The sequence below is a fragment of the Lynx canadensis genome, chromosome C1, assembly GCF_007474595.2.
Source record: "Lynx canadensis isolate LIC74 chromosome C1, mLynCan4.pri.v2, whole genome shotgun sequence".
Lineage (NCBI taxonomy): Eukaryota > Metazoa > Chordata > Mammalia > Carnivora > Felidae > Lynx > Lynx canadensis.
In genome coordinates this window covers 6,698,419-6,722,614 of record NC_044310.1, presented here as the reverse complement: position 1 = coordinate 6,722,614, position 24,196 = coordinate 6,698,419, and the positions used below count along the sequence as shown (strand labels likewise).

Below are 24,196 nucleotides of genomic sequence, written 5' to 3'. Positions count from 1 at the left end.
AGATACCCAGTGAGAGAGGCAACACCCAGTCTGGACTGGCGTCCTAAAAAGGCAACAGGAGGTTGGTTAAAGAGGGTACAGAAGTAAGTGGGCGTTAGGGTGGGTGGAGCTTATGAACGCGGGGCAGGTAGGGGGAAAATAGGAGCAACGCTGGGAACCAGAGGGGCTTCCAAAGGGAGGGATGAATAGTCAGTGGGCGGGGTGAGCGCCCGGCCCAGGAGCGGAGGATTGAAGTCCGCTCAGGCCTTGAGATCTCTACTGCCAGGCTGAGTAGACGGGATGTGCTGCGCATGTGGGTTTACACCATGTCCGGATCTCCCAGGCCGTGCGTCCAGTGCAGGTGTCCTCGCGGCTGAGTCTGTGCCTCCAGGAGAGCCTGAGAAATCTGTAACCAGACAGCGAGGTTCGGAAGCCACGGACAGGCCTGTCTGTCAAGTGTAGACTACGGCCTGCCTGCGTTGGAACCATCAGATGGCACTCGTTAAAAATGCAGATTATTGGGCTCCACCCCAGAGCTGCTACTGAGTCAGAGTTTCTGGGGCTGGAGCTTGACAAACCACATTTTTAACAAACTCCTCAGGCTGTTCTTGGCACGCTGACGTTTGAGAGCCTTACTGTAGCCAGTGAGGAGCCGCCAGGGCGGTGTCCTCGGGTTGTGCAGGGTGACCCTTGGGGGTGTGGTGGTTGTTGCTCAGCGGCACGTTTAAGGCGTCTTGGAAAACTGCTCTGATCTGAGCAACATGTGAGCTTGTGACAGAAATTAGCCTGGACCAGTAAGCAAAGAAGTCAGAAGTCACTGAAAATCAGGGTCAGCCTGGGAGCTGGGCTGCAGCTGGGAGCATGGGCACCAGGGCCGCATAGAGAGAAGTGGGTTAGGGACAAGAGTGGGATTAGCAGGGACATCGTGGTGGACACTTGCTGCTCAGCACATGTCCATTTTCAACTTCTTAACGGCCCCTGACCTCTTTCCCACCGAGTCCAGGTTGGTGGAGCCACAGTCCATGACCCCGACTTTTCCAGCCAAGCGCATACAAGCCCAGGCTGGGCCGACCAGATGCTTCCCTCTTGGACGAGAACACTGAGCAGAGGGTCCAAGACACTAACGCTGTTTGCTGTCGTATCCCAGCCACCCAGGCTGTTTTTTGCTCTGGGAGTCCTGTCTCTGTCCCCGCCTTGGCTTCTGGCTGTTTCCAAGTCCTTTTCCCTGGCGTGCAGTCAATTCCACGAGCTGCTGATGATGGCTTTTCATCGGAGTCCCCTTTCTCTTGGAACCCTAACTGTCCGAGCCGGCACTAGTGACTTACATAAGGAGCGTATATGAGGGCAGGGTTCCCTGGGATCTGGGAGACCGTAGGATGGGCTAGAGACACCCTTCCAGTGTCGCGCGTAGCGCGGGGCCATACTCCAGTTTGGAAGAAGATGTGGAGAGAAGGCGGGGCCAGCCTGAAACCGAGGTTTCTCAACGGGAAAGGGAGGGCTACCACTGTGAGCCAGGAACCCTGGACATGACTTTGGACATTGAGAAGTCAAATGTATACTTTCTTGGGTTTATCTGTCATTCTGTTTTTATGGTTTGCTTTAAAAAAAAAAAAAGTGCTTCAGTAAACTTCTTTTGACTATTTCGGATGCTCTTGGGGAATGACAGGGAAGAGAGGTCTGTGTATTCAGAGGCCAGCACACCTGAAGACGACATCGGGAATGCTGGTGGGGCCCTGCGTACAAGAAGAGAGCAGGGCTTCTGCGGGCTTACCTGGCAGAGCATTGGTAGTAGGTGGTCTGAATCGGGTGGGAAGGGGCAGGGCAGGAAGAATAGAGTGGGAGACGTGGCTTTGAGAGGTCCTTCCTTGCAAAGGCTGAGGAAGGCTGAGTCCAGGGGAGAAGCCCTGGGAACACAGAGGGGCAGAGTCACCGGGGTGTGATGCCATGGGACACCTGTAATACACGTAGGTAGCTGTCATGTGTATGTAACTAATAGAGCTGTAAGCACAAGGACGGAGGAAAGAGGGAAGAATGGGTTATGACAACTTGAAACATCAGCTCCTAAAAGAATGGGGACAGAACGTAACAACCTGGTCCCTGGCTGGGGAGAGGAAGATCGTAAACTGAGTGTAGTTGGATACTGTGAAAATACGTCAGGAATTGTTACTTTTGTTGGCTGAGCCACGTTGCTGTAGTTCTGTTAACGAAAGTCTGTCTAATGAACATTGTATGCATTAAAGTCTGGCCTTAAAATATTCCAGCAAAGGGCGCCTGGGTGGCTCAGTCAGTTAAGCATCTGACTTCAGCTCAGGTCATGATCTCACGGTTCACGGGTTCAAACCCCGTGTCGGGCTCTGTGCCGACAGCTCGGAGCCTGGAGCCTGCTTCCGATGCTGTGTCTCCCCCTCTCTCTCTGCCCCTCCCCGGCTCGTGCTCTGTCTCGAAAATAAATAAACATTAAAAAAATGTTTTTAAATACTCAAGCTAAGAAACAAGCAGGGAGTTGGTGAGAATAAGTGGAGCAGACCTCTGGGCCTTAGTTCCTTAACTGGTACCATCAGCCAAAACCCAGGGAGTTACCCCAGACCCCTCTCTCTGTCCAGCTGGTTTCTAAGCCCTGCCGGTCCTGAAAATCCCCCACGTTTCCTCCTGAGACTGCCTGTGTTTGGCCCTTACCACATGTCGTCTGAAAGACTGCAGTATTTTCCTTTGTTTACTTGCCCCTCACCTTGCTGCCCTCGGGCCTGTCTCCCTCATTGAAACCGAGGTTGTGGGTGGAAGAAAGAGGTGGGCCCGCCAAGTGGGTATACCGCCAGGTCCGCAGGTGACAGCGTGGCAGGCTTACAACGTGCAGTGTCACACGGTAGAGAAAGCCCATGTCCGCCCGAGTGTGAGGCCCATGCTGCCCTCTGGCCAGATGGTTTTTCAAGTCATTCTAGGCAGAAGGACCCAGCCTGCCAGCAATTTAATAAGCACCCATGGACTTGAGGCGCCACGTACTTTTGGTATAGCCCGTTATTCAAGTAGCTCCGTTAATACTCCAGACAGGCACGGATTTGTAGAAAGGACAAGTACACACTTTTGTTGTGCTCATTATAAATAGATCCAGTCTTTCAGAGAGCAGCCCAGACACATGTGAGTTTCGAAACAATGTATATTCTTTTATTGGATATTCCTACCTTTGAGATGCGATTCTGTAACAGATTGTAATACCGATGCATGTTCACAGCTGAAGCTCGGATTCCCATTCCCCCATCCGGACCTTCTCTTCCATGTTGGCCGAAGGCAATTTATTAATCCTTGGGTTTCTCGCTCATAATCCCACAGTATTGTCCGTACTTTCAAAACACACCCTGCATCTGTTTCTCACCACCCTGCACACCCCTGGTTCTGGCTTTCAGCTTCTCGTGCCTGTGTTACTCCAGTAACCATTTTTGCCATATAGATACACATATCTTTTTCTTAAAGATTTTATTTTTAACTAATCTCTACACCCAACATGGGGCTTGAACTTGCAACGCCAAGATCAAAAGCCCATGCTCTACTAACTGAGCCAGCCAGCACAGCCCCTTTGGCTGCTTATATTTGATTTATTTTCACCATGGCAGCCAGTTGGGTTCTTTAAAATATAAACCATATTGATTTTTTTCTCTGCATAAAACTTTCCAGTCATTCCTTCTCACTTGGAGGACAAACTTCACTTCTTATAGCAGCCACTATGGCTTCACATTACTCATCTTCGTCTGGCTTCACCTTCTCTCCCCTTCGCTGAGCCACTGCAGTAGTGCCTAAGCCAGGCCAGGCCCAGGCCTGCCTCAGGGCCTTTGCACTTGCTGTCCCCTTTGTTTGAAATTCTTCCCTAGATAAGCATGTGGCTTGCTTCCTTAGCTCCCTCTGGTTTCTACTCAGACATTATCAGCGAAGCCTCCCCGGACAACTGAAGTATAGAATTAAAACACCCCAGGGGGTCCTGGTCGGCTCAGTGGGTTAAGCTCAGGTCATGATCTCACAGTTCGTGGGTTTGAGCCCCACGTCAAGCTCTGTGCTGACAGCTCGGGGCCTGGAGCCTGCTTCGGATTCTGTGTCTCCCTCTCTCTCTATCCTCCCCAAGTAGTGCTCTGTCTCTCTCTGTGTCTCAGAAATAAATTAATGTAAAAAAAATTTTTTTTAAGAAAAAAATTAAAACATCCCATCGCCTTCCTACTCTCTGAGTTCTCCTCCCTCCTCCCAGCCTGGTATCTCGAAGGAGAGATTTAGGGAGTGTACATCTTTTGGCAAACAGTTCCACTTCTCATGATAATCTCATGATCAGAAACAGTCCCAAGGACATTGCTTGAATGAGTGTCTTTATACTTTTATTAAGCAGTGCACTATGTAGGTAGCCTTTTCCAAGTCAGATACCTCATCCTGGGGTCTTAAATCTGCACTAACCTGTGCAGCGGCCTTTGTCGGGAAGGCACCCTCAAGTCAGTCAGTTATGCCAACTCAGATTATGCGGATCTGGATCACCAGTTTCTCGCTCTCTCTTTTTTTTTTTTTTAAAAATTTTTTTTTCAACGTTTATTTATTTTTGGGACAGAGAGAGACAGAGCATGAACGGGGGAGGGGCAGAGAGAGAGGGAGACACAGAATCGGAAACAGGCTCCAGGCTCCGAGCCATCAGCCCAGAGCCCGACGCGGGGCTCGAACTCCCGGACCGCGAGATCGTGACCTGGCTGAAGTCGGACGCTTAACCGACTGCGCCACCCAGGCGCCCCTCTCTCTCTCTCTCTCTTAATGTTTGTTTGTTTATTTTGAGAGAGCGCATGCATACAAGTGAGAGCGAGTGGAAGAGGGGCACAGAGAGAGAGAATCCCAAGCAGGCTCTTTGCTGTTAGCATGGAGCCCGATGTGGGGCTCAAACCCACAAACTGTGAGGCCATGACGTGAGCTGAACGAAATCAGGAGTCGGATGCCTAACCGACTGAGCCACCCACGTGCCCCGAGAAACTGATTTTTTTTTAATATTATTCAATTTTAATATGAATTTAAATTTAATTTTAACCCACGTGCCTAGTGGCTCCTGTTTTGGGCAGCACAAGACCCACAGCGACAGCAGGAAGCGTGGTTAGAAATCTCTACCACAGAAAGTTCAGTAGCAGGAAACTGGAATTACGGTATAGTCACAGGATGGAAAATAATTACAGTAAGAGCAAACATTTATTTGTTGGGTGCTTTCTTTAAGCCAGGCGGTGTCTCAAGCACTTGACCTGCCAGAACTCTTGGATTCTTGCTGAACATGGTGGTGGAAAGAAATACGCCATAGCCTTCCGCCAACAGGGGTGAATGAATCCTAGATGCACAAGGCTGAGGGGAAAAGCAAGTCACAAAAGTTGCCTACCATGTGATAGCATTTTTCAAACCTTAAAAACAAGCAAAATGAAACACTGTTCGTGGGTATACAGATACATGGTAAAGCCATTAAAAGGCAAGAGAATTCAGGCTACGATGCTTTTTGTGGAGAGAAGATGCCCCAGTGAGCCGGCTCTGTCCCCTCCTGACCTCCTGGCCTCTGCACGTTGTCACAACTCGTCTGCAGCCGCCCTGGGGTGAGCAGGCACCACTTGTGTGGACTTGTTAGGACAGCGTTTTCACTAGAAGCCGTGATCATTGTGGCGTCACCAAAGCTAGCAATGAATCTGGTTTCAGTTCGCGGTGAAGCACGTGTTCGGTTACCAGAGGGGGTGGCTTACGTTAGTTGCCTTGGTCGGGTTCCTTAAGCCCTTGTTATTTAGCCAAACCCTTTGCTCCAAATGTTTGTTTTTTGTTTCCTCTTGTCTCATGCTGAGTTGAGTGTTACCAGAATCGAGCCGCAAGAACTGAGTTTGAAAATGAAAAATCCGAAAATTGTAAAATAACAAATATGTTTACTTATGAACCGTTATCGTGAAAGTGTTGGTTAGAAGAAAAGTCCAAACGACGCCTGAGGGCGTTACGAATCAATCTTTGTAGCAGATTTCATCTATAGGTCGGGGTAATTTCAAAATTACATAGTGGTTTGTGGTAAGTTGCGTTCAGAGACATTCTGCTGCCGAGGGTCCGGTTTTGCTGTTGGGAGTCTACGAGTGGCCCGGAGCTGATGGTTGAATTTATGTCAAGCTTTTCTGTGTAATATGTGCATCTTTGACTTTTTTCCTTATTGTTCCGTCTTTATTCTTTCCTGCATTACTGACATGGGTTTATCTTTTCTCCCTTTAGAGAGTTTTGAGGTGACAGTCACCAAAGAAGGTGATAAAGGGTTCTTTCTATCCCTCCTATGAATATTAACCCACTAACTTTGTTTATAAAATTGGGAATCAGCCCTTAAACAGAAGAAACTGTCATGCTATTTTACCCTGATTTATTCTCCTACTTTGTTTCTATTTTTAAATATATTGATGGAAATTGTATGTAACCAAACCCTTGGTTAGAAATATCTAGAAATCAGACATCCATTTGAACTGTACGGATAATACTGTACATTTGTTTCTTAATGAACTTAAGAGATTCACTTTGTAACCATTTTCTAGGAGTTGTAATTTTGGAAGAGTGCAGCCTTATTTTTACATGAAATACATTTTTTTTTGAACATCTACGTATACATCGAAAGACTTAATGTTCTCCCACTGACAAGAATGGAAACCTAGATTTCACCCCTCATTAAGCTTGTGAGCCAACTTCCAGGTGCTGATGTCCTGATGTCCCCAGGCAGGCTTGTTTCGCAGGTCTGATAGGCTAGCTTTGGAAACCAAGGCAAGTCTAGCAAATCCCTCCCTGTGATGGAACCGATCTTCATAGTAAACCATAGCTGTTGAAATGGATGCCTGAAAAGTTGGTATTTCTACCTTTCTCATTTAGTAGTTTGTTTTGATTCCCTAATTTTAGCCAGGCTCATTGCACAGGAAGACTTGTTTCTTTTGACTTTTTTTTTTTTTTTTTTTTGACAGAATTTCTGTAATTACGGTGCTGAACCTTTTATGTTACCCTCCTTCCTCTCTCAACACTTAACTGCATTTTAGCCTTCTCTCTGGTCCAAATCAAAATCGCTGCCCGGCTGTCCCCAGTAGCTGGGGACAGTTTCTCTGCGTTACCAGGCCATGGCTGTTTGCTAATGAGACCACTTTTACCCTGGAGCCATCCTAAGTACTCCTGTGAAATGCCTGTCTATGTTTTCTCTTTTTCTCTTTTGTATTCCTGCATGAATGGATGCAAAGTTAAGCAAGTTGCTTGGAAAGCGAGAACATGCTTCTTTTTACTAAAGCCCCAGAACTTATCCCTGTCCAAGCACAGTGCCCTTGCTTTGTCCACAGACCCTCTAAACCCCTGGCTGCCGAACTGTTGTCATTTCTTTTCTGGGGGGGAGGTATGGGAAGGGGGAGGGGAGCACGCAGACTCCGGGCGGCAGAAATTCTAACCTGCGCTGCTTTGACTCCCTAGGTGAGATTTGTGGATTTAAAATTCATGGGCAGAATGTCCCCTTTGATGCAGTGGTAGTGGATAAGTCCACTGGCGAGGGAATAATTCGCTCAAAAGAGAAACTGGACTGTGAACTACAGAAAGACTACACATTCACCATCCAGGCCTATGACTGCGGCCAGGGGCCGGATGGCGCCAACGCGAAAAAGTCTCATAAGTAAGTAAGCTGATCAGAGAGAGCGCGTGCGAAGAAAGCAGTACTGACCCTTGCTTTCTTTCTGTGTCCCCGAGACTTTCTGTGTTCTTAGAGATGAGGCAGAAGGTATTTCTGGCTCTCCACTGAAATTGTAAGCTCCTTGAGGATAGGAATCCTGTCTGTTTACCCTGCAGCATTAGTTGTCGAATAAGCAAATGAATGGGCAGTTTTATCCCACCCAGCACTCTAGTGACAGAAACTAGAGCTCTACACTGAAAATTGGGAAAGCCCATTTTTTCCTCCAGGAGGATATTTTGTTGTTAGGTTTCTTTTTCCTGCAAATTCAAAGGGCAGAGCATTCGTTCATGCTGGTGGGAGCGGGCTGACTTTGGCGCCCCATCCTGGACATGTTCATATCCATATCCTTTGAGAACTGCTGGTGGAACAGACAGGACTCTGAACTAGACCTGGATTTAGAATTCCAGTCTTTTCTCCGCCACTTTCTGTCCCTTCGGCATGGGGCAAGTTTCGTCTTGTTGAGTCTCCGTTTCTACTTGGCTCCTGGGCTAGGGAGAGAGGGGCACGCTGCCACGAGACCCATCGTGAGGGTCAGGAGGATGCGCGGCGTTGGGTGTGGAGGGTCTTGGTGCACACTGGGGGTGCTGAGTGCCAGAGAACTACTCCTCATCCTTTTCACACCGTGTGATATTACTGTTGTCCTTGAAAAAGCCTTCTGTGGGTCAGAGATCCTGTCTGAGTCAGAAACACGCCCAGATCAATAGCCCTGAGACTGACCCTTTCCTCTCTTTGTAGCCAAGTCTGTGGTGCCTCAGTTTTCTCATGCCCAAGATGGGGAGGTGGAAGGGCAGCACGGGGTCGGCCAGGGAGGGAGCACTGAGGTCGCTTGGAGGACCTTCGTTTGTTGGATCAGTTAGTGGGTCATGGGCAACAGTGTGCTGCGAGCCGTCTCCATTCCCTAGAAGCAGGACGGGATTGGTTCCCGTCTCCTGATCAGACTCCCCATCCACGTTTCCCATCTTCTGTGTCTTACTCCTTCTTCCTTTGGGTCTAATTGTGTCTGATCTAGTTTATCTCCCTTCTGCATGCCCCGTCCTGTATTGTCAAGAAAACCCCAAGTCTCCAAGTCTCTTATTTTACTGCCTTTTTTTTTTTTTTTTTTTTTACCAGCCGTCTTACTCCTAGGACCTGGAAGAATCAACTTAAATTCCTATTTTAACTTTCTGAAGTCCTCTCCATGCTAAAATAACAACAGTGACTAGCGTGATTTTTTTCTCCATCATACAAACTTCATGAAATAAGATACTAGCAAAAGGAAACATAAAAATGGGGCAGAACTGGTGTACTTTGGGTTAAAAAAACAAACCGAGCACACAGCTTTTTTTCTTCTTCTTCCAGAGCAACTGTCCATATTCAGGTGAACGATGTGAACGAATATGCACCTGTGTTCAAGGAGAAGTCCTACAAAGCGACCGTCATCGAGGGGAAGCAGTATGACAGCATCCTGAGGGTGGAGGCCGTGGACGCTGACTGCTCCCCCCAGTTCAGCCAGATATGCAGCTATGAAGTCGTCACTCCAGACGTGCCGTTTGCTATCGACAAAGATGGTGAGTCAGAGGAACAGGCCTTCCTCACCAAGGTGACGGTCCACTGGCAGTTCTGCACGTCGGCGAAACTCAGATTGGAGACCGGCTTCATCCATCCCTTCAGGATGCTGTAACAAAGTGCCATGAGCTGGGCGCTCAAACAGTAAACAGTTCGCACTGTTCCGGAGGCTGGGAGACCGGGATCAAGGTGCTGGCAGATTCAGTGTCTGATGAGGACCCGAGTCCCGGTTCCCAGGTGGCCACCTTCTCTCTGCGTCCTCACGTAGCGGGGAGAGAGCCTTCTGGGATCCCGGTATGGGGGCCCCACACTCACGACTTCATCTAACCCTCAGTTCCTCCCCTAGGCACCACCTCCTAATATCACATTGGGGGTTAGGACTTCAGCATTCAGATTTGGAGGGGACAAGTATTCATTTCATAGCAGAGACCTGATGGTGTGTGAGTTTCAGATAAATATTTTTTCACTCTGTCCCCTGAAAGCCTTTTTGTTGGCACCTGAAGTCATGGGTTCTTTTTTTGGGCGCCCTATTTTTGCTTCTTCCGCCAAGGTCTAATAAAAAACCCCCCACCTAACATGTTTTTAATCTGTACCTTCTCACTTCTCTATCAAAGTGCATCTGAAAAGACTGACCTTTAGTTGGTCTGTCTTCTGCTCTCCATTAGATTTGGATCTTCTGTCTCATCTTGAAGACGAAGGTTTCTGCCTTACTGCCAGGTGCTCCAGTCCTTTGTAATTGAGCAGAATGAACTCATGCTGGAGCTCAGCTTTTTTTTTTTATTAGGTTATGGCCTCTTGATGGTGATGCAGTGTCTCTGTTGTTAATGCACAGTCCAGAATCTTTGATGAAATTACGGACATTGCAAACACTTTGCAGACGTCTGTACCCATATTCAGAAGCAGGCTTCTGTTCTAGTAGGTGGGGGTAGGGAGTCTCTCTCTCTTCCTGTCTCTCTGTGACACACACACACACACACACACACACACACACACACACACAGTAAATCTTTGAGCAAGAAATATTTAATGCAGCTTCATCTAGTATTTAGTATTTGAAGTACTGGAATTACTTTTCTTTATTCTCTCATATGTTAACTACTTAATCTTAAAGCACATATAAAACCAAAGAAGAAAAACTATAAGAATAAATGGAGGTTGAATTGTGTAGATTCATTCCTTCTGTTTCAACAGCCCTTAAAGATGGATTTAGTGTGCGTTCAAGCACAGGAAAGCAAGACCGAGCATTAATTATCTCGAGCATCAGTTTGATTTCCGTGTCCGTGTTTATAACACTTAGAACGCATGTACTTTGTTTTTTGTGTTTTTATTTAAAAAAAATATTCTAATGTTTATTTATTTTTGAGAGAGAGAGAGAGACAGACTGTGACTGGGGAAGGGGCAGAGAGAGAGGGAGACACAGAATCGCAAGCAGGCTCCAGGCTCTGAGCTTTCAGCACAGAGCCCGATGCGGGGCTCGAACTCATGAACCATGAGATCATGACCTGAGCCAAAGTCGGTTGCTTAACTGACTGAGCCACCCAGGTGCCCCAGAGCAGGTGTGCTTTGTGTTTCAGGAAACTTTGCCTTCTCACTGTTGTTTGTTTCCCCTCTGGAAGGTTACATAAAAAACACAGAGAAGCTAAACTATGGGAAAGAACACCAGTACAAGCTGACCATCACCGCCTACGACTGCGGGAAGAGAAGGGCAGCGGAAGACGTCTTGGTGAAGGTCAGCGTCAAGCCCACCTGCACCCCAGGGTGGCAAGGTGAGCTTCATTCTCCTTTCTGCTCTCACACCTGTTCTGACACATCACATAGCAGAGGGCCCTAAAGTATGAGTCTTCCTCTTTCCTTCCCTCCTTCCCTCCTTCCCTCCTTCCCTCCTTCCCGGATTTGTGGACCCACACAGGATGGAACGAGAGGATCGAATATGAGCCTGGCACGGGCTCTTTGGCCCTCTTCCCAAATGTCCACCTGGAGACGTGCGACGAACCCGTGGCCTCAGTGCAGGCGACGGTAGAGCTGGAGACCGGCCACATCGGGAAAGGCTGTGACCGTGACACCTACTCTGAGCAGTCTCTTCACCGGCTGTGTGGTAAGGGGGCCTGGTGGTCTTCGGTGAGGGCGAGAGACACCCTTTCAGATGGAAGAGAGTGTGTGTGTTGGCGGGGGCGGGGGGGGGGGGTTGTTTATAACCCTAAACCGGAACAGACTCTGACTTTCTGACACGGCTGTTACTGCCTTGGCTAATTGTCATGCTGGATGGGCTTCAGGAGGTACATAAACCCCTTACAGCCTGTTCAGAGTGTTACATGCGTGTGCATTTTGGGAGCCGGTGATGCGAGGAAAGTGTTTCTCTAACATACGTTGAGGATAATCAAAAGAGAGGGATTATGTAAGTAGAGTGAGTTTGAAATGAGTGAAGTGCTCAGTGAATGTCCTTGCACCTAAGGACTGAAGACAAAAATACAGATAAAGCAATAGCTTTTGGCAAACGCGAAGTAGAAAGCCGAAACTATGGACACTCACGTCTAATTCTGAGTCTCAGCAGATTGTTTACCACAAACATTAGGTGAAACCCAGAGACCCCGTGGTTACGAATCCCATCAAAGCCTTGCCCTCCGTCTTCACCAATAGTTGTGGGTGTTTTTCTGGTTTATCTGAATGAGGCGGAGGTGAGGTATGGATGCCTGTCGTGGAAAATGCTGAGGAAGAGTGTGCCGCTTGGCCAGCAACGAAACCCCCGTAACTGAAATGAGCTGTCCGTGCTCAGAGGGTATTTTGTGCCTCAGGAGCTACTTGGCGTCAGCTCTGCGGGAGGCGTTTTCCCATGTCCCCGTCTTTCCACCGGCCTGAGACAGCCTGTAGGATTGAGCACCTAGATTTCTTACATAACTGGAATATGCAAAACGAAAGAGTTTATCCTCTGCTGGCTTATCCTAATGGTTAATATTCTCCGTGTTGCCTGACTCTGGGTCCAAATAGTCACGTACTGAAATCTACATGGAAGGTGAGAGGTCTGGGACATATTTTAAACTATGTACATTTAAGTGTAACGTTTAAGATTTATTTTCTCTCTCCAGTGCCATGATTTTTTATGGCATTAAGTGAACATTTTCTCAGCAGAACAGTTTACAGTTAGGAAGGCAGAATGGAAAGAATTTCCCCCATGACTGCTTCCTGCACATTCTGCATTTCTGTATGTTTCCTTCATTCAGTGTGCCCATCAGGCCCACCAAGGAGGTGGTGTTGACCTCATTTTTACTGAGGAATTCAGTTGGGAGAGGAGGGGGAGAAGTTCTCACTTTTAGGAAGAAAGGGGCAGGCACTGGCATTTGACCGAGGTCGTATGTGAGGTCATGCTGCTCCTAGGAACAGAGGACCAGGTGACGAGGAGAGCTCCCAAAGTCTTCTTCCGTGGGCACATTTAAAAGAAAAATGAGCTTGGCAGTGTGTAACGACAGCTGGAGATTTTTTTCATGTTCCTTGGTTCACTGATTCCATTTCTAGGAATTGATGCTAAGGGAATAATCGTGGATCACACGGAGGTCCTCGTGAAGGCAGGGTTTGTCATAGAAAAGAGTGGGGACAGTCTCAGTGTTTGCCAAGGAGATCAGTTAAATAAGTCACAGTATATCGGTGCAGTGAAATGCTCAGACATTTAAAAATATGCTGTAGAAAAATATTAATGGGAATGTGTGTACCTTTATACATCATAGGACTCTATTTTTTATAATGTGTATATTCGTAGAGAAAAGACTGGAAGTGTTTGCACCCAGATGTTAATAGTGGATATATTTGGGGGGTGCCTGGATGCCTCAGTTGGTTGAGCATCCTACTCTTGATGTCTGTTCAGGTCTCGATCTCAGGGTTGTGAGTTCAAGCCCCATGTTGGGCTCCATGCTGGGTAGAAAGCCAACTTAAAAAAAATTTTTTTTAAAATAGTGGATATATTTGGGTGGGATTACAAGTAATGCTTTCTTCCTTTTATCCTTTCTTTAAAGTTTGTTGTTTTTTTTTTCTCGAGGCACAGAGAACAAGAGGGGGAAGGGCAGAGAGAGGGAGAGAGAGAATTCCAAACAGGCTCCATGCTCTCCGTGCAGAGCCCAGTGCCGGGCTCGATCTCATGAACCATGGGATCATGACCTGAACTGAAATCAAGAGCTAGATGCTCAACCAACTGAGCCACGCAGGCACCCCCTTTTTTCCTTTAAGCACAAATATCCACAGTTAGTTATTATTTATGATTAAAAAAAAATAAAAACCCTTATTTTTAAGGAACATAAGCAGAAGCTAGCAAATTGTGTAACCGGAAGATAGGATGTTGCCCTTAGTGTGGCCTCGAGACTCTTCTACCTTCCGAGTCCCTCACGTTGTGCGTATTAAGTGTTACCGTGTCGGCTTAGGCGCTGCGTCTGGCACCACCGAGCTGCTCCCGTCCCCAAGCGGGTCCTTGAACTGGACTGTCGGCCTCCCCACTGACAACGGCCACGACAGTGACCAGGTCTTCGAGTTCAACGGCACCCAAGCAGTGAGGATCCCAGATGGTGTCGTTTCTGTCAACCCGAAAGAGCCTTTTACGATTTCCGTGTGGATGAGGCATGGGCCTTTTGGCAGGAAGAAGGAGACCATTCTCTGTAGTTCAGACAAAACAGGTAGGTGAATCTTGCAGTCAGGGCGTCGTACTTGAGTGGCCGCCGCGGCGGTCGCTGGAAGCAAGACCCCCCCCTATTCTTCCCCGAAAGGCTCCCGGTGACACGCGTTTTTCTGTGTTCCGTGCGAGGGCTCTCCGTCCTCAAGATACTGTACTGCCGTTTGGTGGTTAGTTTTACTCCGTGAGTTGGGCCCCACTTCTCAGTAAAACCCAAGTGTATCTGTTTCCAAACCCTGCCTTGGCCCGACTGGAGAGTTCACTTATGCGGATAAATGATAGAACCGTGTCTTCAAAATCCATTAAGGAAATAGCTTTTATTTCTCCTTTGGGTATTAAGTCGGCAGCTTACCAGGAGGATTTCTCTCGGCAGACATGAACCGGCACCATTATTCACTCTACGTCCACGGCTGCCGCCTCACTTTCCTCCTCCGTCAGGATCCTTCAGAAGAGAAGAAATACAAACCTGCAGAATTCCACTGGAAATTGAATCAGGTGAGTGCCTGGAAAACTCACGGGTTTATGACCTTTCAGAGAGTATAACTAGGTATTGCAGCTTCATACAGGGCCAGCTATTATTTATGGGCAGTGTATATTTATATTTATGAATAAATATAAAAATATAAAAAAATGTTTGCAATGTATGTAGACACTTTGGGCACAGTTCTGTTACAGTAACTATAGTCTTTTTTCTTATTTTTATTTTTTTATTTTTTAAACATTTATTTTTGAGACAGAGAGAGACAGAGCATGAACGGGGGAGGGTCACAGTGAGAGGGAGACACAGAATCCGAAACAGGCTCCAGGCTCTGAGCTGTCAGCACAGAGCCTGACACGGGGTTTGAACTCACGGACCGCGAGATCATGACCTGAGCCAAAGTCGGACGCTTAACCGATTGAGCCACCCAGGCGCCCCGAGTACCTATAGTCTTAATGTACATATTTAGTTTCTTCTGATGATGTTTAAAAACAACCTTATTATATTACTTGTGGGTTATAGGATAGCAAATAAATCCTTTGAACTCCTTTCCTCTGAAAGCCTACGTTTTTCATTTTATACGTTTGTATTTGACACATCTAGTATTAATATAAAGAAATTATATGCTTTAAATTCAAAATACTGTGTTGTAGTTTATTGAAATTTGCAGCACTTGATGAAAAATTGGGATTGAGACCCTTGTATTTGTTTATTCATTATTTAAAGCCTTGCCTCCCAAATTGTGCCAAGGAGCCCCCGGGTTGCTTCAGCAGATTTAGGGGTGCCGTGGGATATTTTAGACTGTCAGAGAGCCAGCAATCTTGACATCTTTCAGAAACCACACAAACTACTAGCTTGAGGGAGTTTACAGTGTCACCATTAGGTAACGTTACATCCCTTTTGATGATAGCATATCTTTTGCAAAGCTGCTTTCCCAATAGTTTCTGTGATAAAAAGCAAATATCACGTGAAAAACAATTGGTGCATTTCAGGAAACAAGGGGGCGCTGTACACTGAGGAAACCTTTCCTTTAAAATCACAGCAGATTGTTTCTTTTCTTTTTTTATATTAGACTAGCAAGAGAGCGTGTGCACAAGGGGCGGAGGGAGAGGGAGAGAATCTTTTTTTTTTTTTTTTAATTCACATTAGTTAACATATAATGTAATAATGGTTTCAGGAGTAGGATTTAGTGATCCGTCACTTACGTAGAACACCAGCGCTCATCCCAACAAGTGCCCTCCGTAATGCCCATCGCCCCACCCTCCTCCCCTCCAGCAACCCTCAGTTCGTTCTCTGTAGTTAAGAGTCTCTTATGGTTTGCCTCCCTCTCTGTTTTCATCTTATTTTTCCTTCCTTTCCCCTATGTTCATCTGTCCTGTTCTTTAAATTCCAAATACGAGTGAAATCCTATGATACTTGTCTTTCTCTGACTTCTTTCACATAACTGACTTTCTCTGACTTCTTTCTTTTTGATTGCTGAGTGATATTCCATTGTGTATATAAACCACCTTTCTTCATCCATTCGTCGGTTGATGGACATTTGGGCTCTCTCCATAATTTGCCTATTGTTGATAGTGCTGCTATAAACATTGGGATGCATGTGTACCTTTGAATCAGTGTTTTTGTATCCTTTGGATAAATACCCAGTAGTGGCAATTGCTGGGTCGTAGGGTAATTCTATTTTTAATTTTTTGGGGAACCTCCATACTGTTTTCCAGAGTGGCGGCCCCAGTTTGCATTCCCACCAACAGTGCAAAAGTGTTCTCTTTTCTCCACATCCTCGTCAACATCTTTCCTGAGTTGTTAATTTTAGCCATTCTTACAGGTGTGAGGTGGTATCTCATTATGGTTTTGATTTGTATTTCCCTGGTGATGAGTGATGTTGAGCATCTTTTCATGTGTGTATTAACTATTTGGGTGTCTTCTTTGGAAAAGTGTCTTTTCATGTTTTCTGCCCATTTCTTCAATGGATTATTTGTTTTTTGGGTGTTGAGTTTGATAAGTTCTTTATAGATTTTAGATAGTAGCCCTTTATCTGATATGTCATTTGCAAAGATCTTCCCTCATTCTGTAGGTTGTCTCAGGTTTGTTGTTTCCTTCACTGTGCAGCTTTTTATCTTGATGAGGTCCCAGTAGTTCATTTTTGCTTTTGTTTCCCTTGCTTCTAGAGACATGTCTAGTAAGAAGTTGCTGTGGCCTAGGTCAAAGAGGTTGCTGCCTGTTTCTTTTTAAACTTTAAAAAAAAGTGTTTATTTATTTATTTTGAGACAGAGAGAGAAAACAGGTGGGTGGGAGAGGGGCAGAAGGGGAGAGAGAGAGAGAGAGAGAGAGAGAGAGAAAGAGAAAGAGAACCCCAAGCAGACTCTGTTCCAGCAGCACAGAGCCTGACATGGGGCTCAATCTCATGAATCTAGAGATCGTGACCTGAGGCGAAACCAAGAGTTAGATGCTTAACCCACCGAGCCACCCAGCCCTCCTCCCAAATTTTTTTAACTTTTTTTTTTTTTTTTAAATGTTTACTCCTCTAGGATTTTGATGGTTTCCTATCTTACATTTAGGTCTTTGATCCATTTTGAGTTTATTTTTGTGTATGGTGTAAGGAAGTGGTCCAGGTTCATCCTTCTGCATGTCGCTGTCCAGTTTTCCCAACACCATTTGCTGAAGAGACTGTCTTTATTCCATTGGATATTCTCTCCTGCTTTATTGAAAATTAGTTGGCCATACATTTGTGGATCCATGTCTGGGTGCTCTAGTCTGTTCCACTGATCTCTGTGTCTGTTTCTGTGCCAGTACCATACTCTCTTAATTACAGCTTTTTGTAATGTAGTTTAAAGTCTGGAATTGTGATGCCTCCAGTTTCGGTTTTCCTTTTCAACATTACTTGGGCTATTCAGGGTCTTTTCTGGTTCCATACAAATTTTAGGATTGTTTGTTCTAGCTCTGTGAAGAATGCTGGTATTCTGTTGATAGGGATTGTACCGAATGTATAGATTGCTTTGGGTAGTATAGACATCTTAAGAACATTTGTTCTTCTAATCCATGAGCATGGATTGTTTTCCCATTTCTTTGTATCTTCACCAGTTTGTTTCATAAGCATTCTGTAGTTGTTTTTTGCTTTTTTCTTTTAGAGAGGGAGCGTGAGCAGGGGAGAGGGGCAGAGGGAGAGAGAGAATCTTTTATCTATCTATCTATCTATTTATTTTTTAGACACACACACACACACACACACACACACACACACAGAATCCGAAGAAGGCTCCAGTCTCTGAACTGTCAACACAGAGCCCGATGCGGGGCTCAAACTCACAAACCATGAGATCATGACCCATGCCGAAGTCGGACATTTAACCGACTGAGCCAACCAGGTACCCCAGCCTTCTATAGTTTTTAGAGTACAGATCTTTTATCTCTTTGGTTAGGTTTATTCCTAAGTATCTTATGGTTTTTTGTGCAGTTGTAAATGGGCTTGATTCCTTGATTTCTCTTTCTGCTGCTTCATTTATTGGTGTATGGAAATGCAACAGATTTCTGTATGTTGATTTTATATCCTGCGACTTTGCCAAATTCATGCATCGGTTCTACCGGGTTTTTTTGCAAGGGTGGGGTATCTTTCGGGTTTTCTACGTAGAGTATCATGTTGTCTGTGAAGAATGAAAATTTGACTTCTTCCTTGCCAGTTGGGATGCCTTTTATTTCTTTGTGTTGTCTGATTGCTGAGGCCAGGACTTCCAGTATTGTGTTGAACAACAGTGGTGACAGCGGCCATCCCTGTCCTGTTCCTGACCTTAGGAGGAAAGCTCTCAGTTTTTCCCCCATTGAGGAGGATATTAGCTGTGGGTCTTTTGTGTATGGACTTTATGATATTGAGGTATGTTACTTCTATCCCTACTTCCTTGAGGGTTTTTATCAAGAAAGGATGCTGTATTTTGTCAAATGCATTTTCTGCATCTATTGAGAGGACCATGTGATTCTTATCCTTTCTTTCATTAATGTGTGTATCACGTTGATTTATTTGGGGATATTGAACCACCCCTGCAGCCCAGGAATAAATCCCCCTTGATCTTGGTGAATAATCCTTTTGATGTTTTGTTGGATTCGATTTGCTAGTATCTTGTTGAGAATCTTTGCATCCATGAGGGAAATTGGTTTGATAATTCTCCTTTTTAGTGGGGTCTTTGGTTTTGGAATCAATGTAATACTGGCCTCCTAGAATGAGTTTGGAAGTTTTTCTTCCATTTCTACTTTTTTGGAACAGTTTCAAAAGAATAGGTATTAACTCTTCTTTAAATGTTTGAATTTCCCTGGGAAGCCATCCAGCCCTGGACTCTTGTTCATTGAGAGATTTTTGATTAGTGATTCAATTCTCTTACTGGTTATGGGTCTGTTCAAAATTTTTATTTCTTCGCATTTCGGTTTTGGTAGTTTATATGTTTCTAGGAATTTATCCATTTCTTCTCAATTGCCCAGTTTGTTGACATATAATTACTCATAATATTCTCTTATTATTGTTTGTATTTCTGTGGTGTTGGTTGTGATGCCCCCTCTTTCATTTGTGATTTTATTTATTTGGGTCCTTTTTCTTTTTTATAAATCTTGCCAGGGATTTATTGATTTTGTTAATTCTCTCAAAGAACCAGCTCCTGGTTTTATTGCTCTGTTCTCCTGTTTTGTTTTGGTTTTTTTTTTCGATGTCACTGATTTTTTTTTTTTTTTTTAATTATTTTTCAGGGAGAGAGGCAAACAATTTGAGTTGGGGAGGGGGAGAGAGAGGGAGACACAGAATCAGAAGCAGGCTCCAGGCTCCGAGCCGTTAACACAGAGCCCGACGTGGGGCTTGAACTCACAAACCGCGAGATCGTGAACTGAGCCGAAGGTGGACGCTTAACTGACTGGGACACCCAGGCGCCCCTCGATATCATTGATTTCTGCTCTAATCTTTATTATTTCCCTTCTTCTGCTGGTTTTGGGCTTTATTTGCTGTTCTTTTTCCAGCTCCTTTAGGTGTAAGTTTAGGCTGTGTATTTGAGACATTTCTTCCTTCTTTAGAAAGACCTGAATTGCAACATACTTCCCTCTTAGGACTGCCTTTGCTGCATCCCAGAGGTTTTAGACTGTTGTATTTTCATTTTCATTGGCTTCCATATACTTTTTAAGTTCTTTAGTTTCCTGGTTAACCCATTCATTCTTAAGTAGGATGTTCTTTAACCTCCAAGTATTTGTGGTCTTTCCAAATTTTTTTTTCTTGTGGTTGATTTCAAGGCTCATAGCATTGTGGTCTGAAAATATGCATGGTATGATCTCGATCTTTTTGTACTTGTTGAGGATTGATTTGTGACCCAGTATGTGATCTGTTCTGGAGAATGTTCCATGTGCACTCGAGAAGAATGTGCATTCTGCTGCTTTAGGATGAAATGTTCTGAAAATATCGGTTAAGTCCATCTGGTCCAGTGTGTCATTCAAAGCTGTTGTTTCCTTGATTTTCTGCTTAGGTGATCTGTCTGCTGCTGTAAGTGGGGTATTAAAGTTCCCTACTGTTATTGTATTGTTATCAATGTGGTTCTTTATGTTTGTTATTGATTTATATATTTGGGTGTTCTCAAGTTGAGGGCATAAATATTTACAGTTGTTAGGACTTGTTCGTGGATAGGCCCCTTAATTATGATGTAATGCCCTTCTCTCGTTACAGTCTTTGTTTTAAAGTTTAATTTGTCTGGGGGCACTCGGGTGGCTCAGTCGGTTAAGTGTCCGGCTTCAACTCAGGTCGTGATCTCACAGTCCGTGTGTTCAAGCCCCGCTGACAGCTCAGAGCGTAGAGCCTGCTTCGGATTCTGTGTCTCCCTCTCTCCCTGCCTCTCCCCAACTCGCGCAGGCTCGCTCTCTCTCTCTCTCTCTCTCTCTCTCTTAAAAATAAACATTTAAAAATTTTTTCTCAATAAATAAAATAAAGTTTAATCTGTCTGATATAAGTATGGCTATTCCGGGTTTCTTTTGACATCCATTAGCATGATAGATGGTTCTCCATCCCCTCACTTTCATAATTTTTTTTTAAGTTTATTTATTTTGAGAGAGAGAGAGGGAACAAGCAGGGAGGGGCAGAGAGAGGGGGGACAGAGGATCTGAAGTAGGCTCTGTGCTGACAGCAGAGAGCCCAATGCGGGGCTCGAACTCACAAACTGAGATCATGACCTAAGCCAAAGTTGGACGCTTAACCAACTGAGCCACCCAGGCACCTCTCCATCCCCTCATTCTCAATTTGCAGATGTCTTTAGGTCTAAAATGAGTCTCTTATAGGCGGCATATAGATGGATCTTGTGTTTTTATTCATTCTGATACCCTGTGTCTTTTGATTGGGGCATTTAGTCCATTTACATTCAGAGTGATTATTGAAAGATATGAATTTAGCACCATTGTGTTGCCTGTAGAGTTGGTGTTTCTGGTGATGTTCTCTGGTCCTTTCTAGTCTTTGTTGCTTTTGGTCTTTTTTGTTTTGTTTTTTTTCTCCAAAGAGTCCCCCTTAAAATTTCTTGCAGGGCTGGTTTAGTGGTCACAAACTCCTTTATTTATTTATTTTTGGTCTGGGAAGCTCTTTATTTTTCTTAAACGTTTCTTGTAGGGCTGGCTTAGTGGTCACAAACTCCTTTATTTATTTTTTGTTTGGGAAGCTCTTTATCTTTCCTTCTATTCTGAGTGACAGCCTTGCTGGATAAAGAATTCTTGGCTGTATATTTTTTCCATTCAGCATGTTGAATATACTCTGCCACTCCTTTCTGGTCTGCCAAGTTTCTGTGGACAGATTGGCTGCCAGCCTTATTTGTCTTCCCTTGTAGGTTAAGGACTTTTTTTCCCTTGCTGCTTTCATGGTTCTTTCCTTGTCTGTGTATTTTGTGAATCTGACTATGATATGCCTTGGTGATGGCTGGCTTTTGTTGAATTTAATGGGAGTTCTCTGTGCTTCTGGATGTCTGTGTCCTTCCCCAGATTAGGGAAGTTTTCAGCTATAATTTGCTCACATAAACCATCTGCCCCTTTTTCTCTCCCTTCATTTTCTGTGACTCCTAGGTTATGAATGTTATTCCTCTTTGAGTTGCTGAGTTCTCTAAGTCTTGTATTGTGATCTTGGGACTTTGTATCCTTCTTCTTTTCAGCTTCATTATTGTAATTTTATCTTCTATGTCACTGATTCACTGCTCTGCTTCATCCATCCTCACTGTCACAGCATCCATTCGAGATTACATCTCAGTTATAACGTTACTGATTTTGGCCTAACTAGATTTTAGTTTTTTTATCTCTACAGAGAGGGATTCTCTGGTGTCCTCCTGAGCCGAAGTCAAGAGTCAGACACTTAATGGACTGAGCCACCCGGGTACCCCTGTATTTTTATGTTTACAGCCTGTATTTGAATCAGGATCCAAATAAGGGACTGTGATTGGTTGCTATACCTTTTGAGTTTATTTTATAATCTGTAGATTTTTCTCTTCTCTCCTGAAATTTATTTGATGACAGAAATCAGGCTTTTTGTCCCAGAGTTTCCCATAGTTTAGATTTGGCTGATTGCATTGTTGTACTCCATCTAACATACATGCCACTGTCTTCTTTAGAGCCTGTAAATTGGTAGTGTGGTCTAAAGGCTTTATTGGACTTGGGTTTGGATGTTCCTGGTTTGTTTAAGTTCTGTGGCACTTTGTCTCTGTCATCTGCATTGTAGGGAATGTGTCCTGAGGAGAGATTCATGGGAACAACCTCAGTTCTTTCATGTTTGTTTAATAGTTTGTCTGTGGCTTTTATAGTGGAAGTCAGTTTGGCTGGATATGAAATCTCTGGCTCATATTTAAGATTTATAAGAACGGGCACCTGGGTGGCTCATTCGGTTAAGCTTTCGACTTTGGCTCAGGTCATGATCCCGCGATCCGTGGGTTTGAGCCCCACATCATACTCTGCTGACAGCCCAGAGGCTTGATCCTGCTTCAGATTCTGTGTCTCCCTCTCTCTCTCTGACTCTCCCCCGCTTGCCCTTTCTCTCTCTCTCTCTCTCTCAAAAATAAACATTAAAAAAAAAAAGATTTACAAGAACAGAAAATTTCTCTGTCCATTGTCTTCAGACATAAGATATTGCTACTGAAGTCTGATGGCAATCTGATCTTCTTTCCCTTATAAGATACTTGGTTCTTTTGTTTGGGTGACCAAAGGATGTGTCTTTTTTCTTTTTTAAAGCTAATTAATTTTATGCACGTCTTGATTGTTGGGTCTGTTTTCCCAGATATGTGGTATGCCCTTTGTTAGTATATAGTTTAAAGCAGTTTGGTACTTCAGGCAAGTTTTTGGTGTTATAGTTCTTAGCCCTCTCCCATCATTGCTTTGCTCTTTCTTTTCTGGGGACCCTTCGTATTCTTTTTTTTTTAATTTTTTTTTTTTTTTTCAACGCTTATTTATTTTTGGGACAGAGAGAGACAGAGCATGAACGGGGGAGGGGCAGAGAGAGAGGGAGACACAGAATCGGAAACAGGCTCCAGGCTCTGAGCCATCAGCCCAGAGCCCGACGCAGGGCTCGAACTCACGGGCCGCGAGATCGTGACCTGGCTGAAGTCGGACGCTTAACCGACTGCGCCACCCAGGCGCCCCATATCTGTATTCTCTACCTGTCACTTTTTACCCAAGTCATTCCTGATTCGTCAGCTCTTGTCTGAGTTGCTCTGGTCCTGATCTATGTGCTTTTGTGTTTTGTGTCACTTTCCTGACATCATTGGAGTGTTCTGAGATAATACATGATCCTTTTCATGTCTGTTGCAGGAATATCTTTCAGGTAATGCTTTCAGGGTCTGAAGGGATAGTATTCCGTCCATTTGCTTTCTTTCTCTTGAAAAGTTCATATGGGATTGAACTGTGATCCTTTTTCCTCCTCCTCATTTTTACATACAGTTACTTTTTTTGCATCCTCAAAGGAGAGAGTTGGATAGCATGACCCTTTTTCTAGTTTTAGGGCTCTGCCTCCCTCTTCTGTTACTGTCGTAAGGCATCTCAACCGGTAAGTATGGCCTCAACACTCTATGATATCCTCTGGATCGGAAGCCCCATTGCTTTTCTCCACTACGTGCATCTCAGGGTGCACACGGGCACCGAACTGAGGAGTGTTGTGGGTGTTGTCTACAGCTTTGGGCTTTGCTCTCCTGATCACCCAGTTTTCAGGGAAATTAGAAAATTATGCCAATTCTACTACTGTCTTCTCAATATTCTCAGGGACTTTTGACTAAAGTCCAAATGGACTTTCAAATACGGTGTTACTCTGCTAATCTCCCAGAAACCTGCCATATCTTGAGAGCTAGGTGAAATATATGAAATATAATTTGCTTTCTGAAGGAGCTTTTATTACAGAACTTGTCTTAAATAGAGAAGCTAAAATGAAGATATTACCAGCCTCAAAAGTGATTTGCCATGCAATTCCTTCATTTAAAAAGGTTTCATGTAATATATACATACATACAAAAATATCGTGCATATGCAGTAGGCGTATGCTGAGTGTTAGAGGTTTGGATTTTTTCTGTAATAAACTCAGGAGCAGCCGTTTTTCTCTGCCGGATATTCTTTGGTAATTTCTTCATTTATTGTGATGTTTCCTGTCTGTTTAACTTTAATGGGTTCTGTTTTTTAGAATGTGTAAATTGGTTAAGCTTATTTAGAAATACAGTTTTAAAAACACGGGGAGCCTGGGTGACCCAGTCAGTTGAGCATCCCAACTTCGGCTCAGGTCATTGATCTCACGGTTCATGAGTTCGAGCCTGCATTGGGCTCTGTGCTGACAGCTCAGAGCCTGGAGCCTGTTTCGGGTTCTTTTCTCCTT

At 44.7% G+C, this 24,196-nt stretch overlaps 1 protein-coding gene across 7 annotated transcripts in view; it reads left to right on the top strand.

Annotated features, from left to right (window-relative positions):
• Positions 1 to 24,196, top strand: part of CLSTN1 (calsyntenin 1) — an 89,862-nt gene that overhangs the window by 52,870 nt on the left and 12,796 nt on the right. For 2 of the 7 annotated variants that reach the window (XM_030324099.1, XM_030324095.1), the window contains exons 3-9: positions 6,217 to 6,246; positions 7,435 to 7,630; positions 9,026 to 9,234; positions 10,849 to 10,998; positions 11,142 to 11,327; positions 13,639 to 13,887; positions 14,257 to 14,378. In XM_030324099.1, coding sequence (XP_030179959.1) covers positions 6,217 to 6,246; positions 7,435 to 7,630; positions 9,026 to 9,234; positions 10,849 to 10,998; positions 11,142 to 11,327; positions 13,639 to 13,887; positions 14,257 to 14,378 — 1,142 coding nt within the window. Of the gene's footprint in view, positions 1 to 6,216; positions 6,247 to 7,434; positions 7,631 to 9,025; positions 9,235 to 10,848; positions 10,999 to 11,141; positions 11,328 to 13,638; positions 13,888 to 14,223; positions 14,379 to 24,196 lie in introns of all 7 variants that reach the window. The other 5 variants (XM_030324097.1, XM_030324093.1, XM_030324101.1 and 2 more) reach the window with 3 other exon arrangements.